The sequence below is a fragment of the Botrytis sinoallii genome (assembly GCF_014898435.1).
Source record: "Botrytis sinoallii strain Bc 23 chromosome Unknown BSIN_003, whole genome shotgun sequence".
NCBI lineage: Eukaryota > Fungi > Ascomycota > Leotiomycetes > Helotiales > Sclerotiniaceae > Botrytis > Botrytis sinoallii.
The window spans coordinates 24217-47538 of record NW_024066030.1 but is presented as its reverse complement, the minus strand read 5'-3'; the positions used below and the strand labels follow the sequence as shown (position 1 = coordinate 47538).

The 23322-nt window shown below is 42.1% G+C and overlaps 9 protein-coding genes across 9 annotated transcripts; 5 read left to right on the top strand and 4 right to left on the bottom strand.

Moving 5' to 3' along the window:
* Positions 1-133: 133 nt before the first annotated feature.
* Positions 134-1336, bottom strand: EAF02_001899 (uncharacterized protein; the record flags this gene model as incomplete). The annotated part of the gene is made up of 2 exons (XM_038897947.1): positions 134-162; positions 226-1336. 2 exons carry the CDS (start codon positions 1334-1336, stop codon positions 134-136), a joined length of 1140 nt encoding a protein of 379 aa, XP_038761639.1.
* Positions 1337-2804: 1468 nt separating this feature from the next.
* On the bottom strand, positions 2805-4018 carry EAF02_001898 (uncharacterized protein; the record flags this gene model as incomplete). The annotated part of the gene is made up of 3 exons (XM_038897946.1): positions 2805-3365; positions 3548-3665; positions 3717-4018. 3 exons carry the CDS (start codon positions 4016-4018, stop codon positions 2805-2807), a joined length of 981 nt encoding a protein of 326 aa, XP_038761638.1.
* An 851-nt stretch (positions 4019-4869) lies between these two features.
* Positions 4870-6929, top strand: EAF02_001897 (uncharacterized protein; the record flags this gene model as incomplete). Its single annotated transcript, XM_038897945.1, has 7 exons — positions 4870-5253; positions 5300-5357; positions 5409-5986; positions 6016-6125; positions 6194-6260; positions 6309-6690; positions 6754-6929. The coding sequence occupies 7 exons, from the start codon at positions 4870-4872 to the stop codon at positions 6927-6929; spliced, it is 1755 nt and encodes a 584-aa protein (XP_038761637.1).
* A 3021-nt stretch (positions 6930-9950) lies between these two features.
* On the top strand, positions 9951-10475 carry EAF02_001896 (uncharacterized protein; the record flags this gene model as incomplete). Its single annotated transcript, XM_038897944.1, has 1 exon — positions 9951-10475. The coding sequence occupies one exon, from the start codon at positions 9951-9953 to the stop codon at positions 10473-10475; it is 525 nt and encodes a 174-aa protein (XP_038761636.1).
* A 2612-nt stretch (positions 10476-13087) lies between these two features.
* EAF02_001895 (uncharacterized protein) lies at positions 13088-14827 on the top strand (the record flags this gene model as incomplete). Its single annotated transcript, XM_038897943.1, has 1 exon — positions 13088-14827. One exon carries the CDS (start codon positions 13088-13090, stop codon positions 14825-14827), a length of 1740 nt encoding a protein of 579 aa, XP_038761635.1.
* A 674-nt stretch (positions 14828-15501) lies between these two features.
* On the top strand, positions 15502-16931 carry EAF02_001894 (uncharacterized protein; the record flags this gene model as incomplete). Its single annotated transcript, XM_038897942.1, has 3 exons — positions 15502-15639; positions 15708-16136; positions 16526-16931. 3 exons carry the CDS (start codon positions 15502-15504, stop codon positions 16646-16648), a joined length of 690 nt encoding a protein of 229 aa, XP_038761634.1. The 3' UTR covers positions 16649-16931.
* A 41-nt stretch (positions 16932-16972) lies between these two features.
* On the bottom strand, positions 16973-17922 carry EAF02_001893 (uncharacterized protein). Its single transcript, XM_038897941.1, has 2 exons — positions 17814-17922; positions 16973-17743 (listed from the first exon to the last, which is right to left on the bottom strand). The coding sequence occupies exons 1-2, from the start codon at positions 17860-17862 to the stop codon at positions 17142-17144; spliced, it is 651 nt and encodes a 216-aa protein (XP_038761633.1). The 5' UTR covers positions 17863-17922; the 3' UTR covers positions 16973-17141.
* A 1866-nt stretch (positions 17923-19788) lies between these two features.
* On the bottom strand, positions 19789-20799 carry EAF02_001892 (uncharacterized protein; the record flags this gene model as incomplete). The annotated part of the gene is made up of 3 exons (XM_038897940.1): positions 19789-20092; positions 20172-20272; positions 20322-20799. 3 exons carry the CDS (start codon positions 20797-20799, stop codon positions 19943-19945), a joined length of 729 nt encoding a protein of 242 aa, XP_038761632.1. The 3' UTR covers positions 19789-19942.
* Positions 20800-21805: 1006 nt separating this feature from the next.
* EAF02_001891 (uncharacterized protein) lies at positions 21806-22953 on the top strand (the record flags this gene model as incomplete). Its single annotated transcript, XM_038897939.1, has 3 exons — positions 21806-22121; positions 22181-22440; positions 22552-22953. The coding sequence occupies 3 exons, from the start codon at positions 21806-21808 to the stop codon at positions 22951-22953; spliced, it is 978 nt and encodes a 325-aa protein (XP_038761631.1).
* Between the last annotated feature and the right edge of the window lie 369 nt (positions 22954-23322).

Below are 23322 nucleotides of genomic sequence, written 5' to 3'. Positions count from 1 at the left end.
GACTACTTAACAAACTAAACGGCCATCCACAAAACCTAATTCATCCATGCATGATTCTCACTGCTATCTTAATCCAATATGCTAAAACGCTTCTCTTATGATATAGTATCCTCCAATTGTTCAAATTCTTCAATCAGATTGACTTTTGAAGGGCGTCAGCCACTGTGACTTCAGTCAGTCGGTTTCTAATGTAAACTGGATTTCAAACCTTTGAAAAATACACACCTATATCGCTTATCGAGTAGTTCACCAATTCTTGAACCACCCCGTCTTCGTCTTTGTCCAAATAATAGTGGCGTAGTATATCCTCGCTCGGTCCCTGTGGACTACAGTGCCGAATATAGCTCGTCAGGGGCACTCCGTACTCCTTTTTGCAATCCAATTTCTGCAAAACCTTCTCCTTGCTGCAATGAGTACATATTCTACCATCCAGTAAAGCGCAACTATGACTGCAAACACGACAGTTAAATTTATGTTTCTCTTCGCTCATGGTTTCGTCATTTATCTTCGTCCAAAGACGAGGATTATGCTTACAGCACCCCATATAGGTTGCAATAATTCCATGATTTTTGTTCTCGATCAATTTCTTGACATACTTGTAATAATTGGGGGTCCGATTTTCTGGTACTAAAAGTACCCCGTTGTGGTGACTGAGTCGATCTGTTTGATTGGTGCCGTGAAGCAGGTCGGAGAGCTCAGTATACTCGTGGCAAGGATGAACAAAATCTATTTTGAAATCACTACTCGTGGTTGAATGATGAGGAAGATAGTCCGGTGAGTCTTCGGTAGGTCTCTGGATAACCGATGGACCCTCGGAATCGATGATGCATTCCAGTGTGTTCCCCGTGCAGTTATTCGGGGAACTACACTTATAAATGAGATGATTACGAACGGGCTCAGAAAAATTAATGAACTCTCTGGGTTCTTTCCTTTCAACAGGCAAGCCATCATTACTTATAGCTTTTATGACCAGCACCAATGCTTTCACCGATGTATTTTCAAGTGATGAAGGTATCGAAAAAGTCTCGTCAAAGAAAAATTTCGTATGAAGAGCGCTTTTAATGTCGGTGGATTGAACTTCGGCCTCCGTGAGTGACGCGAAAGCAAGCTCAAGTAGCTCTAATGCTGGTGAAATAACAGATATGGACGATTCACGGGGATTTGAAGGCTCAAAAAGAGAGACTAGATCTGGATGCTCGAGAATGTATCTTTCACCAAATGTACGTTCCACATATTCCTTGAATGTTCCGCGGACCATGAGCTCTACTCCGTCTTCTAAACTTGATTGTGGGGTCTTGGGACCGGAAGTGTCTTTGTCGAGGCTTGGAGAAGGCATCGATAGTTAAGCTTTTCGTTGTTGACAGCCGGGTTTCCTTGCTATGTTTTTGATGTATTCAAATATCAAATAGAGAAAAGAAAAATTGAGACCATAGGTCCTTTTGAGTCCGAAGGATCTCAATAATTTGTCGCATATTTTCGTGATTTGTGACTCTCAAGATAATCATGAATCATTTTAAAGTACTTCGACGTTAGTCATGGCAAATTATGAGTAGACAGTGTTTTAATGACTCTCCGATCAAGCTTACTTTTACTAGAAAGAAATTCTGAACCCAGGGAGAAATCACAGAAGTTCAAACTGTCTGGTTAGTACTAATAATTTGGTACTCACGCGTACACACCAATATCCAAAACATACCACCCCATCACCACGAATATGAAAGGTTTCCAGTGGTCAGGCCATCGTCTTGAAAGTGATCTTTGGACAGATATAAGAGTAATTTCTTCATCACCAAGAGACTTTGGTTGTTACGAAGACGTGGAGGTCGATACGAGCTACAACAGAAGTAATATTTAAGCTCGCTCTAGTTCGGTTGTCGATCCATGCCATTATTTCGCTATGAGTATCTTCATTTGCACGGCAGAAGAATAGCTTTTCCTAAGAGTCATTTAATAGAAGACCATTGAATGGTAATTGGAGAAGAGAGTGTTGAAATGTAAAGAAGAAGTGTGAATGCGTTCTATCCTCTTGCTACACATGGATCCTTCTCAAAGTAAATATCGTGGGTTTATCTAATTCACTCCCGCAAAATCATTCGTAAATTTGACTAAAATGAAAGAGATTCAAACAGTTGGCGGACCAGCACCAACGCAAAATATTCAACAATTCTAACAACATTTGACCCTCACCAAGAAAAGCAAAGAATTCTTTTCTTGACACCAGACCAGGCAAAGGGTTAGCTTGTCGCGGCTATAACCTTACGCATCACATTCAACCCGATAATACTCTTCTTAATTTATAATGGCCTTAAACATCTACTAACTTCCGAAGCCAACATTAAATCATCAAGGACCTCATCTTCTCCACACTCTTCTTTTGGAAGTTCCGATAATTTTGTGCGCTTTGGGTCAAATTATCGATATCAAACGTGTCTGCTAGTTGTAGATCATTAGCGAATTTGCCAAAACCTCGACCGGAGGTATCTACAAGATGACCTTCACACTGCGGAAGGAGAGTGCCATTTTCAACCATCCAAATTTATTTGTCAAAAGGACGAATAATCACAGGTGCTGTATCTACACAAGCATTTTCAGAAGAATCACTGTGTCCTTGAAGTATCCTAGACTAGAAAAATGGTAATTAATGTAACTAGTGTGTGTTGAAATCAATTTTGCATTCTATCTCCACCTAGCATGAATCAACCATTCTCCATAGATACATACATTCCAATCTATCTAGTTCTTCATATCTCAATCACAGAAATGTCGATTGTTCCCTATCCTCCTCAGTCCCATATTGATTGCCCTCACATCAAGCTAGGACAAATTCTCAAACACTGTAGCAGCTCAGAGACAAGAACCCTTCCATACACCTGATCATGATCATCCACACCCACACTAACAATTATCTCATCATCCAGAAACCCCACGCCTTTATCCCTTAGATCCTCATCTTCCCTGTTCCAAGCATACGCTATAGTTGTGGTATAGGTGAGCTTTGCCCAAAAACCACGACCTTCGGACGAAGCTTCTGGAACGTCATCCCAACTTTCGTCGGTCGTCCAACCCGTGGTGGTTTCATTTGCGAATAGAATTGGATGTTGACTCATGGCCAGCATACTAAAAGGAGGTGTTGCTGCCCACATCACAAAATATCTTTCGTAACGGATTGGTAGGTCCAACACGTTTTTATGTTTACGATGAATGGCTGCAATAAAAACGGTATCCGGAGTCTCTGACATACAAGAGTTATTAGAACGAGTACAAAGAATCAGTCTTAAAGCAGGTGTGGCCTGATGCCAAGTAGCATTTGCCATGTATCTATTGAGAGCTATTTCCTCTGACGTTGCGTCGATAAGACAAGATATCTCGTTTGGGTCAGTCAGATTAGTTGTGGTGAAGCCATTACCAATAAGTTTTGCAAAGGTGCGTTGTGAAGAAGTCAGCTCATAATGAACGTATGATGAGGATGGAGTTGGTGAAAATATAACCAGTTCTTTTCGTATGATCTTCGGGTCTCTCGTGGATTACGTGTCAACTCGGTCAGGACAGGATAAGATTTGAGTGGTCCTCCGAATCTCTTGGGTGGTGATGAGAAGATTTCTTCCAGGTCGGGGTATACAGAACGAAGATCAATAGACCATAGTCCGATGCAAGCATATCGCGACCTGGAAGTCATTTAGTAAAGAGTATTTTGGAAGAAAGAAAGAGAATCATACTGAGAAGATACCATAAGAATAGGCTCCCCTCTTCCGGAATAGAAGATCCTAGGATCATGAAAGCCAGGAATATCGGCCAGTCCTTCCTGATTCCCCTGGCAACTTTCTGCTGGGGTTGGAGGAACAGTCACCTCAATAGGCGTATTTTCGCATCTCATCCCTCCATTACTACCGAGAGCTTCAATATCATCATCTGTGCAGATTCTATCTTGGAGGTGTCCACGATTTTCAGTTTTTGGGTGACAAATATTTGCTTCACACAAAACATTGACTCGGTAGCCACGGTCCTTTAAGTACACCATGCTCACGATCAAATACTGATTCTTTGCCCAATATGGCAGAGAGAAAATTGTTGGGTTCCAGAACGTTCTTGACTCGGGGGACCCAAGCCTGGGTCTCATGGAAATATTGTAAAGTAGATTAGGAAGTCTAAGATGGTTCGTGAATTTATTAACCGGGTCAGAGCAATGCGCAGTGAGTTGTAATAAAGCACGCGGGACAGTAACTTTCGGAGTCGGGAGCTCGTTTAGATTTCCGCTACCTGAATAGGCCCATGATTGAATCGTATTTTTTGAATAATTTCTCAGTGGATGAGATATTGGAATTCGCAAGGGGGTATTGTGTTTCTCGTGGTTATAAACTTGGTGTTTATATCGGGAAGGCGAGAGGTTCGAGATGATAATAGCAGCCCAGAAAAGAATTGCAAGCGGCAAAATGAGTCTTCTCGCGAATTTTCTTGCCATTGCTTACGAATTGCAAAGTAGGAAGAGAAACGATTAAAATGAGTATACTGTAGCTCATAACTGGCAAATTCCAGTATTTCGCGCCGATCGAAACAATAAAACAGAAGATAAGGAATCAAACCAGACATTAAATTACTTGAACTTACTTCTGTTTGCTTGGTAATATTGAGGTTGACCGTGATTGCGGAATATGGAAAGTGCAAGTCTGAGGAAAGAAGTCACGAAAATCTCTGGAAACGCTCCTGCCACCTTTGATGTTTTGCTATAGTCTGAAATCTGTCGTTATGATATCGTTGAGCATGAACACAATCTCTACATTTTGATCACTGTAAATTTCTTTGCCCTTTGCTTTGCTACAATCTTGCTCTTTTGCTCAGTTTTGATCGATTTTGACCGATTTTTTGCTCATAATGGTTTACATCTCCCCTCTATCAACTCCAACCGCGACTTCAACTGCAACAAGTGAGACACCTCTTCGACCACCGACTAATAATACGACACCATGGTCAGAGATTTCAATGGAGAATTGGCGGAACGGAGTGGATTTCAGACGCCCGCCACTAGCTTATGACGAAGAGGAGCAGTCGGAACCACCTCACCAATTTTACAAAGCCAACTTGGAGCACCTCTACAAGGCTATATGGCTCACCGTATTAATAATGATTTGTTTCTGGTTTTGGTTGAGCCAACAACAGCAGCGAATACATTTCTATCAATATGACACAAAGATTTCTACAGCAGAGCCACCACTAGAAGGACTTCGCTTCATTGACGCCAGCCATCCCTACATACGTGTATGTCATCAAATAGATTTACAGAACGTATTCTAACATAAAACAGTATGTAGGTCGTTGGTCTTCGACATTGGATGGCACGAGAAAAGATGGGTCATTTCCCGGTATACTCTCTCGCTAATTCATCTGTGATTTTCTAACGGAGTTTTTCTCAGGCATTTATCTCGATATTGCTTTCAACGGAAGTAGCACTATCTTAATATCACTTCATAACAAAGATCAACAAGGTCATGCTAAGAGGACAGATGCTCGAAACAAAACAATAGCGTCTAGATTTCCACCATTATTAGACAATACAAGCGCGGAGCCTATCTCTCTGCTTGCCCAAGTTGATGACGAAGAATACGTTATACTTCCAAACGCAACATCACTTGTGGCTATACGAACGAAAGATCTCGATCCCCAATCACCTCACATTATTCGAATCATTGCACCAATGATCGGCAGGGATATGATAGAGACCTTTCAATTTCTAGGGGTCTGGATAGATGAGAATGGACAACTGATTCCAGTTCATAATCCAATGTCGACCACAAATCTACCATTTTCTGAAAGAGATGTAGATAATGAGGAATTAGGACTATCTATAGATGCTGTGGACGATGGATTACCCGAAAATCCTTCTCAGCGAAAGATGTTGGAGATTTTGACTGATCTACCCGGTTCTATGACAGGCCTAGATAGAAGAAAGCACCGGATAGCATCTAATGTCGCAAATGGAATATTAGGAGGAGTATGGGGTGGGAATACTTGACTGGTGAGATGTTTGGTAGTGATCATGTAACTGTTGGAATGGATGGGATGTGCCTACTACAAGACTGTATCGGTGGTAGGGGCAGTCCAGCAGGATTGGCAGACGTTTTCTTCCAAAGGTACGTCTGCAGGTCTTCTTGAGTTCTTTGGTTGTCCGGTTTTATGTTAGACCCTCTAATGCTTACAGTGGACCACTTGGCTCTGGGCAATACGCGCAACCATGGCTCTTCCAATCCTATGTCCCGGATGTAATGGTAACCGCTTCAATTTCCACTTCAAATATAAGCAGCTAACATGTTCAGATTCTCAATATCGGCAATGCTGACTGGGAGTCGTTCCGAGTACACAATGAAGATTACAATATGACGACATGGGAACTAAGTGTGCTTTTCGAGGAAACCTACGTTTCGTTAATCAGAGCAATCAGAACATTGGCATATCCCAAGTACTCTGGGACAGTGGCCGAAGTTTCACAATATGATTATCCACAACATCGAGCAGTTGATATCCCGATATTCGTGATGAGACCTTTCCGCGGACAACTTGAACAAGCGACGCATTCAGTAGTGGATCAATTACAATTCGAGGGGGACAAGTCAATTTTCTGGCTTGATACTTCAGGCTGGCTTAATACCGATATTGATTTTGAGGGACGATCAGAAGATCAAGACTTTTTCCTCGATGGTAGAACAACTTCCGTTGTCTAAGTGAACTCAATTACTTTAAGCCGCTGCTAACAATAAACAGAGGAAAGTCCACGGAAAGAATGGCGCCTCACGGAGAAGGGAAACCAACGAGTTGCGATCTTGCTACATATGCATGTCTGCAGATATCTTGCACAAGAAGTCGATAAATGTGCGTTCTTAGCACCAGAAGCATATCAAGGTGGCAACTTGGATCCAGTTTGCGATTCATTTCGATGAATACATGAGAGACGAGAAAGAGAGAAGGCTGAAAAAGCTATTCTGGGTATCCCCAGAGGATGAGGGAAAACTCCAAGTCAAATGAACGCAAGGATGAAGATATGAAAAATGAAGAGCTTTGAAAATTGTCATCGATACCTAATCTCTATCTCGTAATTAGTTTGCAATGAATATATTTATCATTCATTGGAGTATTGGTGTGTTACATTTATGTCGAAATTTGAAGTGACGTAGAATTTGAGCTTGAGGTTTTGATGAAGAAGGTTGTACTGTTCACAACCAGCGATCTATCCCTGCCGTTTTAAGCCAATATTGAAGTGATTAATAGAGCATATATATGAGAAATCCCTCCATTGCTGTATGACATGAGAGCGAGTATCGAATTCGTTCGACAGATTGAAAAGTACATGCCCAACATAACGCTCATTTCAGCGAGGGTGAAATAAAATACTCTCGTGCAACCACAATCGAAACAGACTTACTTTCCTATCATTTTAATCTCAAGATAAATTTCATGCCACCAGAACTGAAAGGATGTTATAGGCAGAGACTTCATGTATTTCAAGTCAGTCTGGCCGAGTGTTAGGTATGTCATTTAGCGGCCACGTTGTTAGGGATAAATATGGAGGGTGCGACTTTAGTGGATTGATATATAATCCAGATCCATATTATTCATAATTCGACACCCCTTCCACGCCTACAAGAATAATTCTTTCAACGCAAGCGATCTTTGAGTTTGACCTTTTCGGAAAGATTTCGAAAGGCCGAAATTTATTCACAGGACTGGGATCAGCGATTTTGTCAAAAAGCGTTAAATCTTCTGTTTTAGACCTGGATCCAGGCCAGGAAAATCCTAAAGTGCCAGAGATTAAAGTTTGCAGGCTTTAAAAAGCATCGTGGCCTCTTGTGTTGCCCATTTAGGACTGGTCAAGCTGCAAACCAAAGGGGGCATTTTTCGCGTAATTAGTCCTCGTAGATCCACTACACTTATCTCCTCTCAATCGAAGCTATTCCATTTTCATTGTGATTATCTAAAGTTCTTTAGCGGCTTGCAGTACTAAATATAGCGGATCGGCGTTTGCTTCAAAAGCTTAAGTTAGGTTCCAGACTAACAATTGACAGATTGACGACCAAGGAACTTGTTACAGATTGCACTATGTTTGACTTGGCGTGTTACTTGATTTGATAGTTTGTATGCGCTAGAGTTACAAATACTACATAGATTACTAATATTTTTCTTGAAAATAACGTCACTTCTACCTTTGTAGGAAGGTTGGATCATCATCGTCGTCACTGGAAGTATTTTTTGGACCAGATTTAGGATTTCTTGTTCGAGGAAGTATGAATGAAAATGCACAGGGTATAAAGAAGCGATTGGTTCTATGAAAATTGGATTGTGATTAGGTAGATCCAAATAAATGATGCAGCAAGGTTGAAAGCGCCGACGGCTGGACAACATTGAGGGCCACTAAATAGGTTATGGGAAGTGAAGACCATGGTTTTTGCATATGAGTATGACCTAAAATGGTGACGAGCAGCGACTTATACTTTTTCATCACTAAGATCTGCCGAAAAGGACGGAGTAAATGTTAGTACAAGTTGGCAGATCCCTAGATTTATCATGACACTGTCGTCGCCGAAGTTATACTAAATCTAGTATTTCTCACAGACTAGATGATGGTGATTTGCCGAGAAGAATACAGTACATGTTAGTAAAGATTGGCAGATACCAAGGTTTATCACGACATTGCCGTCGCAGAATCATACCAGATCTGTTCTTTCTCACAGACTAGATGGTCATGATCAACCCCAATAGAACCTAGATTCGATGATCAAAGTCTATCAGTGACTTATATTTACCTACCTAGGTAGTATGTAAACAGTCCAGATTTGGAAGTTTCGCATGTAACTCGGGAAACTGTTACTCATGGTTCGTTGAGATGGGTATGCTGATGGTATATCATGATATCGTGATGTCAAGATTAAAGGCAATAGAAAGTTGAGCATGGAGTGAGAAAAAGAGCTAGGGAGTGTAAACTTTCCGATTATATGACTTTTAACCTATTCGTCTTCCAGAGTTTTATGGGCACGTGGTCTGATTATGTGGTAACAGCTGGCTACATCTTACATATGATATATAAGAAGATATTCCAAGGATGTTGTGTTAAATTCTCACTTAGATATGTAACACATGCGTACATACGGTATGTGCTCGAGACGTAGCTAGATAATGTAGATTATTGATTCTGAGCCATCTGACGTTCTCATCTATGTCAATATGTTGATATATCTCAACATCCTTTTTGAACAGTATGCAATGTGATTGGATGAACTGACGAAGTGAGTGACCTCGCTACTCCTTTTTTCCTTTGCACCCTAGGTATCATCGCAAAGGGTTTAACCTAAATTTTGAATCAAATGATATGCTTTGAAGCCTCTACGCAAGTGAAAACCTAGTCCATGACATTAAGTTTGTTCTTCATGATATGACCGTCCTTTTTTCTAGCTGTTGCTATAGTAGCATTTGAAGTCACCACAGTCTATGATGTATCCAACATGTATTCAAGCCAAGTGACCTACGATTAACATGATCGTCAACTTGGAATTCTCAAAACATGTAATTCCTCAAACAACGAATCTAGTCTCAGACTGATCTTTAGATGCATTTGTAGTGCATATCGAGCTGCTCTAGTTACCCTGGCTACAGACAAACAGAAACTCTGCTTTGATTCAAGGCAATCGTCATGGACTGTAACAATGTTGGTTCTGCTTGATATGATATAAGCCCTAGTCAATCGATTACCTATATAAGTGTTAACTGTTCCCATTCTATTTACTCTATTCAGTACAAACTGGTTCTTCAACTCTTTTGTCCATCTTGTCTTTTCGCTCCCACCTCACACAACTATCAATCAAACTCAGATACAGGTAATTCTCAAGTTCCATCACTCACTTCCTCCCCATGAAGCTAACCTTTGTGATTCATTTTTCTTTAGATCAAGTCGCTCTAGAGTCTGAATCATGGTTTCATTCAGCAAAGTAGTCGCTGCCGCTGTAGGCCTCAGCGCATCAACCGCTCTTGCCGGCAGCACAATCCCCCGCGACACCCCTCGCAACACAATTGAATTCTTATCTTTCGACAAGGAAGACAGAGTCATCACCTTTACATCCCACCCTCAGTGTGAGGATCTTGCGGACATTCACCACAAAGGTGGAGAGAACTTCACCATTGAAATTCCTCTCAACTGGGGAGGTACCGTTATAGCTAGAAAGTATGATGCTGTGCACCCTATCCACCGTGTTCAAGCCGAATTTCAATGGCAAGGGTTCGAAGGCAAGACCCACTACGATGCCAGTGCGATCGACAACCGTACCGATAATTCTGGTATTCGTTTCGTTTACCCAGCCGGTCAAGCCGATGTCTACGAGTTACGAAGTGGATGCACCGTTTATCCTTGCGATAATGCTTATCTTCTACCTGACGACGTGCAAACCAAGGTCACCCGCCAAACTGATATGGTTATTGAGATTGGTACCCAATACTAGAGGTAAGTTCCCAGCTGATTCTCATCGCATATGTCCCTCACTAATCTAATTTACTGTAGGCTTCCGATCGAATAACTGATGGCGTTCGAAGGCGTTTTCGTCTCGGCTTGCCTTCAGTCTCGGCATCCTTTGATCGCCGTTTTCGGTAACTCGTAATCATACTGCCATTTCGGGCGACTCGTGTAGTGTCAATGGGCAAGAGTCTGGGGGTTTTTGGAGCTCGAGAGTATATCCTGAGATCTGATCCAAACGAAAGTCGGTTGTGGTCTTGGAATTTATTGGGTTGTCTCGTGGATAATTTCGAATATGTATGATTATTAAATGTGCTGCCGAGTATAGATGCACAAGTAGAAGAAATTACATCACATCAAAACATACATAGGAAATGATGAATTGTGAAAAAATTAGTCAAAATGTGTGAACCGAGAACAAACAAGCCCACATACTCAAAACCTCATCTAGAAGAACAGAAAATTGGGTTTGTTCATGATGGCCCATCAGAGTATACGGTCAAGAAGAACATTCATACCCTAGCCAATCTTACCTTCTGGATGCTGTCGTCCACAACGCAAAGAGTCCACGAAATGAGCACAAATGGGAGACATAAGCCGCCAGTACTTCGACCTCTCCTAAGATCCATTTAGTTTTCATTTGTCTAAGCACAAAGCCCGGTAGAAAGGCGGGCTGCAAGAAGTTTTCATGCGGATTTGCCTAAAGGCATCCCAAGGATGATGAAACCACAATTTAGACTGAGGATATCACTATGGTTGTTGAAATTTATCCACTGCTTTGGAAAAACCGTCACTTCTTCATCAATGTCCAGAAGTTTGTTACTAAGTGATCATAGAAAGTCATCGGCACCTTGAAATACCCCCTCGAAGCATGTTCTCAATCCAGTCACTGCTGCACTCGATGCTCTATCCTTTCGGTCTCGAAGTATTTTGGGTTGAATCCAAAAAATATCAGCTGGCTTCTGCGACGTTGTGGTCTTGGCTTTGCTTTAGCAATGATTCAAAGACTCGCACTACCCGTACTGCATGCCAAAGTTCGCAATGTTTGGATTTCGCTTGCGACCCAATACACCTAAGAAAATTCACATATACTTAAAAGTCTTGATTTTACCGTGATCTTGGTCGACCTCATATGTTTGCTACCTTCCTCGCGGTCAAATAGATCCATCATGGGTATACCGTCCACACGCCAACACTACGTTGACCGGAGGCGTCTTTACTTCCACGAGTTCCGTATCGGCTCTGGATTCTTCGATTCGACAACACTAACAATGTCGGAGGATATTAGAGAAATTATAAATGCTTTCCCCTCCTGTTGATGTCTCTTCTTATTGCGTTTCCCCCCTGCCTCACATCTTCTGGTGTTTAATGTTCTTGATATCAAGATGGTTGAAGATGTATTATCATGTACTTTTGAGAGATTGAATAATAGGTTATGCAAAATATTGGCTGGACACTGCAGTGGAGTCGTTTCTACAAATACTTCACAGATACCTATTGAACGTTCGGAATAATTCCCCCCCTTTTACCGATATCAATGATCAGCCAGAAATGGCAACTACATCCATATAGTTTCCGAGATTCTTCCGGTCCATAATTCTGGGGATTGGTGAGTAATGAGGATTTACACTGGAGAAATCAACAGTTAAACCTCGATTTGATATTAGATTTTGAATTGGGCATACGGGTTTTCGACGTTTCTGACAGTCGTGAGATAGGTCATATCAGAGCTTTCAACTCTACTAAACCTACCGTGGTTGAATCGACTATTGTAATACATACTTTCCACTTATCCATATCTTCCAACGTTCATGTATCAATGAGATAGCGTTCCACTACTACAGACACTAACGATAATCTTGACCAAGTGGAGTGAATGACTGGTTGTTGCTCGCCGATGTGCAAGCTTTATCTACTCCACCAGAGCTGTTCTGGATCAACTTAAGTTTCTGATACGTTATGAACTCGATATCTTAGATAGCCTCTTTCTCTATTGATAAGCAGAAGCTGAATGTGATCTCAGTGCTTTTAACACATATTCTAGTTCATTTAATAGAAAAAAAGAAATGCTTATTATATAAAGCACGGAGGGAGTTGATTAATGGAAGCTGGAGGTACGTGGACACGCACCAACTTCGGCTTGATTTCAAGAGGCTGGAGTGTGGCTGAAATGACCAAGGTGGCTAGTAATTATTGATGTAAGCGAGTTCGGGTGAGAAATTGGAGAAACTGGTGATGATGTAGTTGCGGCTAGAGCTTCCCTCGGCTTTCTTATGACAAAATTTGCTTCTGTTCTCTTCTGCTGGGAATACTACAAAAAACCAGTCGATTCATTCATTCATTGACTTTAAAGGCGATGTTATAATTCAATGATATTGATTCGAAGACTCAATTTCATTTATTCGTTTCCATTATTCTTGATGTCAAGTTGCCTACCTAACCTCCATCCTCCAAATACCAGTTCGTTCTAGACCTTGGCTCATAACCTGAGCACGCGACCTCCTATAAGACCCCTCAACCAACAAGATTGATAAGAATCAAACCACTATTGTGTTATCCTCGAATACATCAACACGATAGCCATCTGAGACATCAATCATCATGAAAAGGGCGAGATTTCCCAGCGGGATGGAGCGTCGAAAGTCCTCCACTCCTCACTACCACACCTTCCCCACCCCACCACCCAAGTCTCGCGGCAGACCTCAAGTCGCATCAACTTTATCATCTGGTGGCGATGGATCTGCGAATTCGAATTCGAATGAAGGGGAGCCGGAAGATGAACAACATCAATCTCCTCTTCCAATAAAACAACTCGCTGTATTGGCAGTCATCGCGCTCACCGAACAAACCGCCTTGAATTCGATATCGCCATACCTACCCCAAATGACGTCGAAATTTCCAGAAGTCGATCCAAGTCAAATAGGTTTATACGTCGGAACAATAGCGTCGAGTTTTGCGTTCGCGCAATTTACAACGAATTTTTTCTGGGGCTGGTTATCTGATAGGATAGGGAGGAAGCCGGTGGTAATGCTTGGGACTCTTTTGACATCAGCATGCTTTGTTGCTTTTGGATTCTGCAGGACATTATGGCAGGCAGTATTGGTACAAGCGCTCATGGGTATGGTCAACGGAAATCAGGGTGTAATCAGTACATGTTTGGGAGAGATTACGGATCGCAGTAATCAGAGTAAGGCATTTGTCTATCTGCCAGTCATTTATGGAATTGGTGGCATAACAGGACCGGCCTTGGGTGGATTGTTAATCTTCGAAGAGAATCCGTTCAACAAGGGGCATCCAAATCCTTATCCATATTTACTGCCGAATTTGTTTGCGGCATCAATATTATTACTCGACTTGGTATTGACGGGATTTTTCCTGGAAGAAAGTCTAGAAGAGGCAAAAAATCTCCCTCCTTTGAAGCATCGAATGAAGAGCCTCTTTACGTGGATGTGGCAATTCACAGGAGGAGCTCGACATCCAACCTATACACGGACTCCCTCTCAGCGTGCACTGCTTCATGACTCTGATGCATCGGACGACGACGATTCTGAAGCTGAATCACTCCTCTCAATGGGCGACTTCTTCCATTCATCGAACGAAGCTCACTTGTCCTACAAGGAAGTCCTAAACCGCGATACTGTAATACTTCTTGGTACTTATCTTATCTTTCAACTCTCCAATATTTCCTTCAAACTCTCTCTATCTATCTTCGCATCGGCTCCCGAGCGTGCTGGACGAGCGCTCTCTCCTTCCGAAATCGGTCTTTCACTCTCTTTTGCAGGAATAGTTACAATTGTCTTCCAGATCGGCATTTTTGGTAAACTCAAAGAAAAGATGGGAAATAAAGCAACTTATAGATCAGGATTGTTCCTCTTCTTCATTTCCATGATGCTCATGCCATGGATTGGATACAAAGATTCTCCTCCACCTTTCGGCATCGGAAATGGAAAATTATGGCTATGGGTTGAGCTTGGGTTCGTCTTGTTATTGAAAACAGTAGCTGCAGTGGGAGGGACTAACAGTGCTCTGTTACTCATTACAAATTCTGCGCCTAATCATGGTGTTCTTGGCACATTGAATGGCCTAGCACAAACCCTAAGTGCAGCGGGGAGAGCAGCGGGCCCCTTCTTGAGTGGTGGGTTATTTACTTTGGGAACAAAGATTAAGAATGGGGGATTCCTCACCTGGGGTGTTTTTAGTGGGATTGCTTTGGTAGGGTTCGTGTTCAGCTGGGGAATCCGGGGAAAAGATTTGGAGAGCGAAGACTGGAGTGATGATAGTAGTGATGATGAGAGCGACAGTGGAAGTGGTGGGGATTTAGAGGCCGGGCAATCATCGTGATGATCTTGAGAGGTTGATAGATCAGTTTCTCGGTATTATATTGTAACAAATACTTTATATTTTTGAGTTGTTCGTGTTGATGGGGATAGGATGTACGTTTTTCATTTTGGTATAGGGCAATCATTGGGCGGTAAAGGAGTTTGGGCGCATAGAGAGAAAAAGGAAGGATAGCGAGATTAGACTTTTACATGGAGAGGTAGAACATACATGAGTAGCATGCGTATACATATTGTGGATTTAGAAGCTTTTGTAGCTAATACCATTTATCTCGACAAGCATTTCCATGATCATATTATCACCAGTGTATCAACTTGGAAGTTTCGTGCACGTGCCAATTTATCCAATATCAAAAACATCCACCTTACATTCTTTTACATCCAACCATCTCCACAAAACGTGATATTGAAATTGACTCGAATTCCACCAAATACCATGTAGGTTTTCTTAGAATCCTGTTTCATCAGTCTTTCTTCGCCCTCCTCATCTCTATTCTTATTTTTCTTCTTTCTATAGCTCTCCTCTATCTCCATCCAAAATGGTGGGGGAACGGGCTCGAGCGAGTGCGTTTCAGACGGATTCCAATCAATGCGCTATCAATATCAAGTCTCCCCTCGAACTTCTCCATGCTACCAACTCCAGTGCTCAAAATATCTCTTTCAAGACCTATTTCTACAATGTCTTTTTTCCTGAATCATTTAAAATCACACACCATAGTTACCTTACCCGTTCCTGAGAAGAAATTTACAGGGAAAACTATTATCGTTACTGGGAGTAATAGTGGATTGGGATTGGAGGCGGCGAGGTGGTTGTATGTATTTGTTTTTAACCTCTATAAAGACTGGTATGTATGTGGATTGTATGAATATTAACAAAATAAAAGGTCCGTCTCGATGCTCAAAAAGTCATCCTAGCCGTGCGCTCCTCCTCAAAAGGTGAAGCTGCACGCCAATCCATCATAGACAGTACCTCCTGTTCTCCAGACATCCTCGAAGTATGGAATCTCGATCTGTGTTCTCAATCTTCTGTTAAAGAATTCGCGCATCGAGCAAATGCGCTCCCGAGACTTGATATCTTGGTCTCGAACGCTGGAATCTATGTTTTTGATTTTAAAATCGCAGAGGGTAATGAAGAGACTATTTGTGTAAATGTAGTTAATACTTTCTTGTTGGCGTTGCTTTTGTTGCCAAAATTGAGGGAGACGAGTATAGAATTTGATACGAGAGGGGTAATGACGTTCACGGGAAGTTTCGTACATCAACTGACTACGTTCCCGGAACGGCGAGCAGGGAATGTGTTTGAAGAGTTGAGGGTGGAAAGAAAGAGCTGATATGAGAGATCGATATAATGTGAAGTAAAACTGATCTCTCTTGCTATTTTTCCCGAGAAACTCGCGTTGCTCTTCGCGAATCGGAGACGCAGGGGAGGAGTGAGGCATTGTGGTTGTGAACATTGTTAATCCAGGGTTGGTGGATACGGAGATTATGAGGCATGCGACAGGAGCTACGAAGCATTTGGTTAGGGGGGCGATGAAATTGATGGCGAGGAGTGTAGAGGAGGGGAGCAGGACGTTGGTGCATGCTGCTGGAGGGGGGGAGGAAACAAATGGGATGTATTTGGATGATTGTAAAATTGGGAAGTTAGTACCCCCTTCAGGTGTTTTTGTTTTGTTGTGAAGTTTGAGGATTAACGAGAAATCAGGGTATCATCTTGGACAACATCACTCGATGGGATAGCGACCCAGAAGGATATTTGGATGGAGTTATCGCAGGAGTTGGAGAAGATAGAACCGGGGATTATGGGAAATATATGAATGGGGATTAGAGTTGAAATTTGTACTAGTTTTTACTCTTGTCTTTCGTACCAATGCGTTGAGATTTTGGGCATTAGATGACCTTGCCTGGCGAGGTTGCCTCTTCTTTAACGAAGCGAGTTTGATATTTCGCGAGCTTTTCTCAGATATGAAACAAAACTCCTGAAGAGCGATTTGATTGGTCATGAGAATCAGGACGATAGTGAGAAGGTTCCGCCCGCTCATCAATGATGTTATTCTCAAGTTCACAAACTTAAAAGTGGGGCATAGCAAATGGAAAACAGATGGCTGTACCTCCTCCAACATTAGATATCACCAGACCAAGATCATTTCGAAACTTTCCTGATGGGTTGAATTCGCTTGGAAATAATGAAAGTCGCTGGTTCGTTATATACAAAGATTCTCTCGTACGCCACACCTAGTTACAAACCTGTGTTTCCGTCCTGGGTATTTCCATTCATTCAATCATACGAAGAGCCATCGGGTTCGCCCTCAAAGCCAATTTCACATCATCGTCCAGCCCAAGACTATCATCCCGCTCTTTCCCAACACAAATACAAAAGTCCAACAGGGCGAAATCTCTATACTCCCTCTTTTCCTCTCAAACCCTTGAATCTCTGGGCTCGTAGTCCCCCACTTCATACTCGTCGATCCCGTCGCCGGCATCTCCTTCGGCTGTAAAAGAGAACCCTCCATCTCAAGCGTCTCATGATGCCCACCCAATCCCATTTCCCCCGGCAAATCCTCCGCCATCAATTCCGTCGTCTCGTGATATCTACCTTGGGGCAACTCTGCAATCCCAAGATGTGTATCATTTGGTTTTCGTTCTGGTTTCTTTGGAGGTCTAAAGAAATAGCCTTGTCGTCTATATCTTCGCAAAAGTAGTCCGCAGGGTATGCATACGACGGCTGTTACTACTAGAATTACTATTCGATAGATGTGGGTAGATGAAGCCGAGGGTGTTGTAGTTGTATTTATATTTGTACTTGCAGACGACCTGGTAGGTATACTAGTTGCAGTACCGGTAGGCGTTGCGATTTTCATCAATTTCGTTGTTGATCCATAGTTTATTTCAATGACTGTTGGAGATGCATCATCATCTTGTGCTGTTTCAATCTTCAGTCAGTGACAGACTTCCACAATATTTTTCAGATCATGAAGAACAAAGCAACTTACCAAAAACGCGAGAAAATAGCCATATCAGCCCCAGTAAACGTGATATCATATTCTCGAAATGAAGGAGAGCTTTAAATCAATCCAAGAACAATAAAAGAGGCGGAAAAGCTTAAGTTCATGAACTGAGGGGTGCAGTGCTACTAGGGTGCCTTGCTGCGCCTTGCCGTGCCGTAGGTACATATTTCTGTAGCATTTTCTGCAGCTCTTGTTTCAAACATTGCGATAAGTGATGCTGACAGGAGAAATCAATTGGAGAATCGAATAGCTGCAATGCCTAGACCTGCCAATCATCGAAGCAGCAATTTTACCAACTGTTGGTGTCAATATTCCGCGCCAGGTTGGGGTTGCTGAATTGGAAAGCATTTGAACGGCCATGTAGGTGGCCAAGTTGATTTCAAGATTTCTTTCCTGCTTTGCTGCTTTGCTGCTCTCAAATTTTTCATTCGCTCGGCGCTTGATGCGATGGCTTTGTTAGTTGCATATATCGTCTTCCTCGCCTCCAATTCGCGAAATACTTGTCAGCCTAGCTCATGCGCGCCGTTCCACGGACTTGGCATAATTAATTTAATCCTTGACGTCTGTTGTTCCAATAATTGGTGATATAGCGGTCTTTAATGGATGTATACTCATTGTCCCTTTGGCCGATTGAAGCGACGGGAGCGAAATGTTATAAGAGTTATGGGTTAGCTAATCGGAGTCTGGGTACAATTCAGAAATAATTTGTACACGCTTGGTGGAGTATTTGATGACTCAGAGCAATCTGGGTGTTCCATGTTCGAGGGAAAAATCACTAAAGAGAGCGATATGATTATACGTATTTGAAAATCTTCCAAGCGACAAGCAGCTCGAGGGGCATAGGTCGATTTGATATATTGCTAAACAAAGTTTGTCATGGATCTCGAGACGGATAGAATTGGTAATGAAGTTAAGTAACAAATTGATGGCTGTGGCAAAGACATACACACTTTGCTATGACACAGGATCGAAAAAGACGGTTGTTTTAATCCATGGCAGATATCAAGATTTTAATCTTTTCATGGCTGGAAACATTGGGAATAATATCGTAGTAATAATCATGCTACCATGGATGCTTAGGGCTGCTAGAATTCCAGCCAGAAGATTTGAGCTCATATTGACGATTTTGTTAAACAATGTAATCAGATGCTTTTGAAACCTTTGCATCCCATCAAGTGAAGCCGTGGTTTCAAGATATTTGGAGACGATTCTTACTGAACCCACAATTCTCACTTGAGAGGATATGATGATTGCTTCTACCGTGGCGCTTATTGCCCACGCTGAACTAAAGGTACAATGATGTTTTTCTTGTCCTAGAGCTCAATGTTCTGTTAAAAGTAAAATCCGGAGCCAAGAATATTGGAGGCGGCGTGATCCATAAATAGCCTGCCATCTAACAAAATAAGAACTGTGAAAAGTATCCCATAGATATTGAACACTACGAGCAAACAAAAAAACAAGCAAGATGAGACGTTGTAAGAAAAATGGTACGCGTTTATCTTATTGAAAAGACCTTGAGGCTTTTTGAATACTTTTGTCGGGCAACGCCGTCTCTTTGCATCACTCAGCTCGAGCTAGACGCATTATCACAGGACTAGAAAAACGCAATCTGAGGTCTTATTTAGGATGCAGTACAAAGGCTATGCCTGTCAAAGAAAATTTAGTCAAACTTATGACATAAATTGGCTTTTTAACTCCTGTTTTATGTTCTTTGGTTAGCCTTTTTTGAAGTTAACAGGTCGGCACTCACTGAATGCATTCGATTTGGAGGTATGTATTAAGGGATATTCACGAATCGTGGTCATATCTTCCTGTGTCTTTGACGATTCTAATCGTAACACCCGTTTGACCCTCCTCTTCGTAGTTAGGTCTAATGACTCAAGGTTATTTTTTGGGTTGTCTTTTAAAGTGGCTCAGAGGCTGGTGAAACACGTGATACAAATGCATACTCGCCATAGTTACCTAAAATATGTGTGCTCGACCAAACTCACTTCATTGGACGTCAACATATAGCTTTAGTCGATCATGCATATATACATTATATATATATATATATATGTATATCCAGGTCATTGAGAGAGAGGCCAAAAGACCTATTGTCCCCATCCTTAAATCTACTTCTTCGCTGGCCTCACCATCCAGATGAACCCTTCTCCTTTTCGATCACCGAACCTTTCTGGTATTTTTGTTTCGCAATGTTTAACATATTCGAATCCCTCGGATTCATATAGTGGTCGACCAGCTACAGATGCTTCTACTATGGCCTAAATTGAACTCACGTTAGCTACAGTTGTCAATAAGAGCGGGGTCCAGTCGATGCTCAGATCGACAGATTCTACATACCGCATATCCAAGTTCATCAGCGATTGCAGTTCCCCATTTGACTAAAAGACGACCTGCTCCCCGACGTTGATAAGCGGGGTCAACAGCAAGGATATCCAATGCTATAACCATCGGTCAGCGAAAACACAAACAGCAACTCAAGACTCTTACAAACTAAATGGCCCTCATATTCTTTGATGGCTGCCCGACGAGTGATCAGGAAGTCTCGGTTCAAATACTGAGCCCACTCCTTCTCCTCCGCAGTTTCCCAAAAATCGCCATCTAAATCTTTTTCGGGTGGGATCACACCTTTCCAAATATTCCATTTGGCTTTTGCAATTATAGCGCCTGTGTCTGTATCCACGACTTTGAGAAATTTCGTGTGGGGGTCGTTATTTTTGATATCCCGGAATCGGTTTCCACCACTGATTCGACCAGCCTCAGTATCATGATTTGGATAAACTGCCTCAATCATGGGGTGTCTGGTTCCGAACGCCTGGCAAAAGATCTCAAAGACCCGATGCATATCATCATCATTACATTCCTCAACTTTGAGAACCATTGTGACGCTATGGGGTGTTTCTATTGATGTCTGATTCGGAAAATATTTGGTTGACTTGCGTACGTTTCCTCTCAGGTTTCGACTCATATATGCCAAGATTGATAAAATGACAAAGCGTATCAAGAGTGGAGAGGTGTATTACTCCGTAGTCCACCGGATATCGGAATCGGATATAACCTTAATACGGGCTTACGCACATGCATATGCATGGAGATTTATCCCCACCTACCATGACAGCGATAGAATGTTTAACCGAGCAAACCACCTAGCAAACCACCTAGCAAGTATCTCCTGATACCTATATATCATGGCTCAGAACAACTAACTTCTTCCTTCAGGGCATATATGCAAATGAAAAACTCTCTCTCCTAGAGCAGACACAGCCTATCCCTCGGCGATGTCTCCTCAGAAGAAGAGCTCTCGCTAGCTAGAAAGGCATGCTTAGTTCGCCTTCTTAGCCCTTTTGCTGTCACTATGAAATTGACATCAATACGTCTGCTTTGGTCCGTTAGTGCGTTGCTTTTTGGCTTCCATTGGTCTCTCTGTATTTGCGGCCTTTCTCTGGGTTCGTCAGGGAAAGACTTGGTGATTCTCTACCAAGCAGACGATGAGGGATGATATCCCCAAATTCTGAATACCCACATCCATGTGATCTTACACAAATTACGCATCGCGAGCTACTTGCGGAACTCGAGACTCTTCAAATGCAGTGAAAGTATCATCTATTGGGACACTAGATCATTTCGTAAAGACATTCGCGTCTTTACTTTGAGGAAAGCAGAGGTGAGATGATAAGCGTTGCTCAATTCTTCGGTTGAGAGCCTCACTTTTTGCAAGCAATCCTTCGTTAATATCCTGAGATAAAAATAGTTTTACTCAGTCGTTTTCTCCAGTGATTGGTTCTTGCTTGATAACGATTAACCAGATAGTGGTGAATGCTCGCAGTTTTCGTTGACTTAAAGCCGCATTCACAATCAACAAGTTGAATGAGTGAATTGTGAAAAGGTAGATAGCCGCTCACATTTTCTTTTTCTTCTTCGATCTATCAGTATATAACCTTTCTAACAAATCCACATTTTCCTTTTTGTCAAACATGTTGCATATCAGAGATGTCAATATGCCTCGCAAGTATATCGTTTTACCAGCAGCATTAACAATACTTCTCCTTTTACTTACAGGGATGTTCACCGACGTAGGTAAAGAAGAGAGCTTTCTGTTCGACTTCCCCATCATTTCCCTTGATACTACCAAGTTGAAAGACAATATCTTTCAGAGCAATAACTACAGTCTACCCATCACCGATGTATTGAATCTATATTTTCGAACTCACTGTGAAGGGAATTATGTTTCTACACGTAGTATAAGCCCTAGGTTGAAGAATGTATCCTGCTCGGAACCTTCATCTGACGGTATGTTCCATTCGTCTACAAAATACCAATGAAAGAAGAAATTTTTTAACATCCTCAAGTCAAATTTCTACCCGCCAACATTGTCCATCTCCAACTCATCAAACCCAACTCTTCGGTCCAAATTCAACTTCCAGACAACAACTTTGGGCATCAACTTGGCGAAATCCAGAATGCGTTCAAAAAGTCGTATCATGCGGAACTTCATGCGGCACTCGCCATATATGCTACTGCAATTTGCCTAGAAGGCATTGTGTTGATCATAGCTTTTATATCGTTCCTGGGATTTGATGTTGCTTGGATTTTCGGAGGTTTCTCTGTCGTATGTTCTGTGTCTTCTGGTTTTCCTCGGCTTGAATCACCAATCTTGAGCCAGAATTCACATTATACTGCATTGTTGAACACAGAGAATTAACACTAACAGATAAAATAGTTAACGGTAACCTTCATCTTAGTTGGAAATAGCATAACTACGGCCCTTCAATACCGAGCGGTTACGACTATCAATAAATTAGGTGAAGATGTTGGAATTCTGGGGTATCGTGGAACAGGTTTGCTGGTATTAATTTGGTTTACTTTTGGAGTAGCTTCTGTTGCCTCAGCTGCTTGGGGATGGGGTGCGTGGATGATCAGAAGGCCCGATAACAGTAGTGAGACTTCGGATGATGGTGGTGTGTACATGAATTGCAACAGAGACCCAGCGGAAGTTAGAATGGGTGAACCGGTGATGCTGGCTATGAGAGGAGGGAGAGCTGTGAATGTATGTGAGGAAGGAACACACGTGGAGCATGAGATTGATTATGTTAGAGAGAGCCAGATTGTGCTTGCTCTATAAGCAGGGGGTTTGAAGTTGAGTGGGAGACATATATACATCTTATCCGGGCCGTATCTCGATAGAAGTCACAGATGAGTAAGGAAGCCTCATACTAAATAGTTGCGAAGCATTATCGTTCATGTCGTTCAGAGAAGATATATAATACACGCATATCTCTTCAGTGTCAAAAATGGCTTGATCTTGATCTTGGCGCTCTCTTCAATCTGATTTGAAACCTTCACTCTGCTCGGCGTCAAAAATAATGATCATTAAATGTTGCGTCAAGGCCTCACTTTACTCTTACTCGCACATCACCCAATTAATTTATCGATGCAGATATGTATCTAGCTCATCATGTATCTTTAACCTCAAATTATCAAACAGCGACCT

Bases quoted from the DNA above. Each gene is read 5' to 3' on its own strand.
- EAF02_001893 (XM_038897941.1), bottom strand. From the start codon at position 17,862: ATGATATCACGTTTACTGGGGCTGATATGGCTATTTTCTCGCGTTTTT. The intron at 17,744-17,813 runs GTAAGTTGCTTT...AGATTGAAACAG, and splicing joins GCTATTTTCTCGCGTTTTTG to CACAAGATGATGATGCATCT.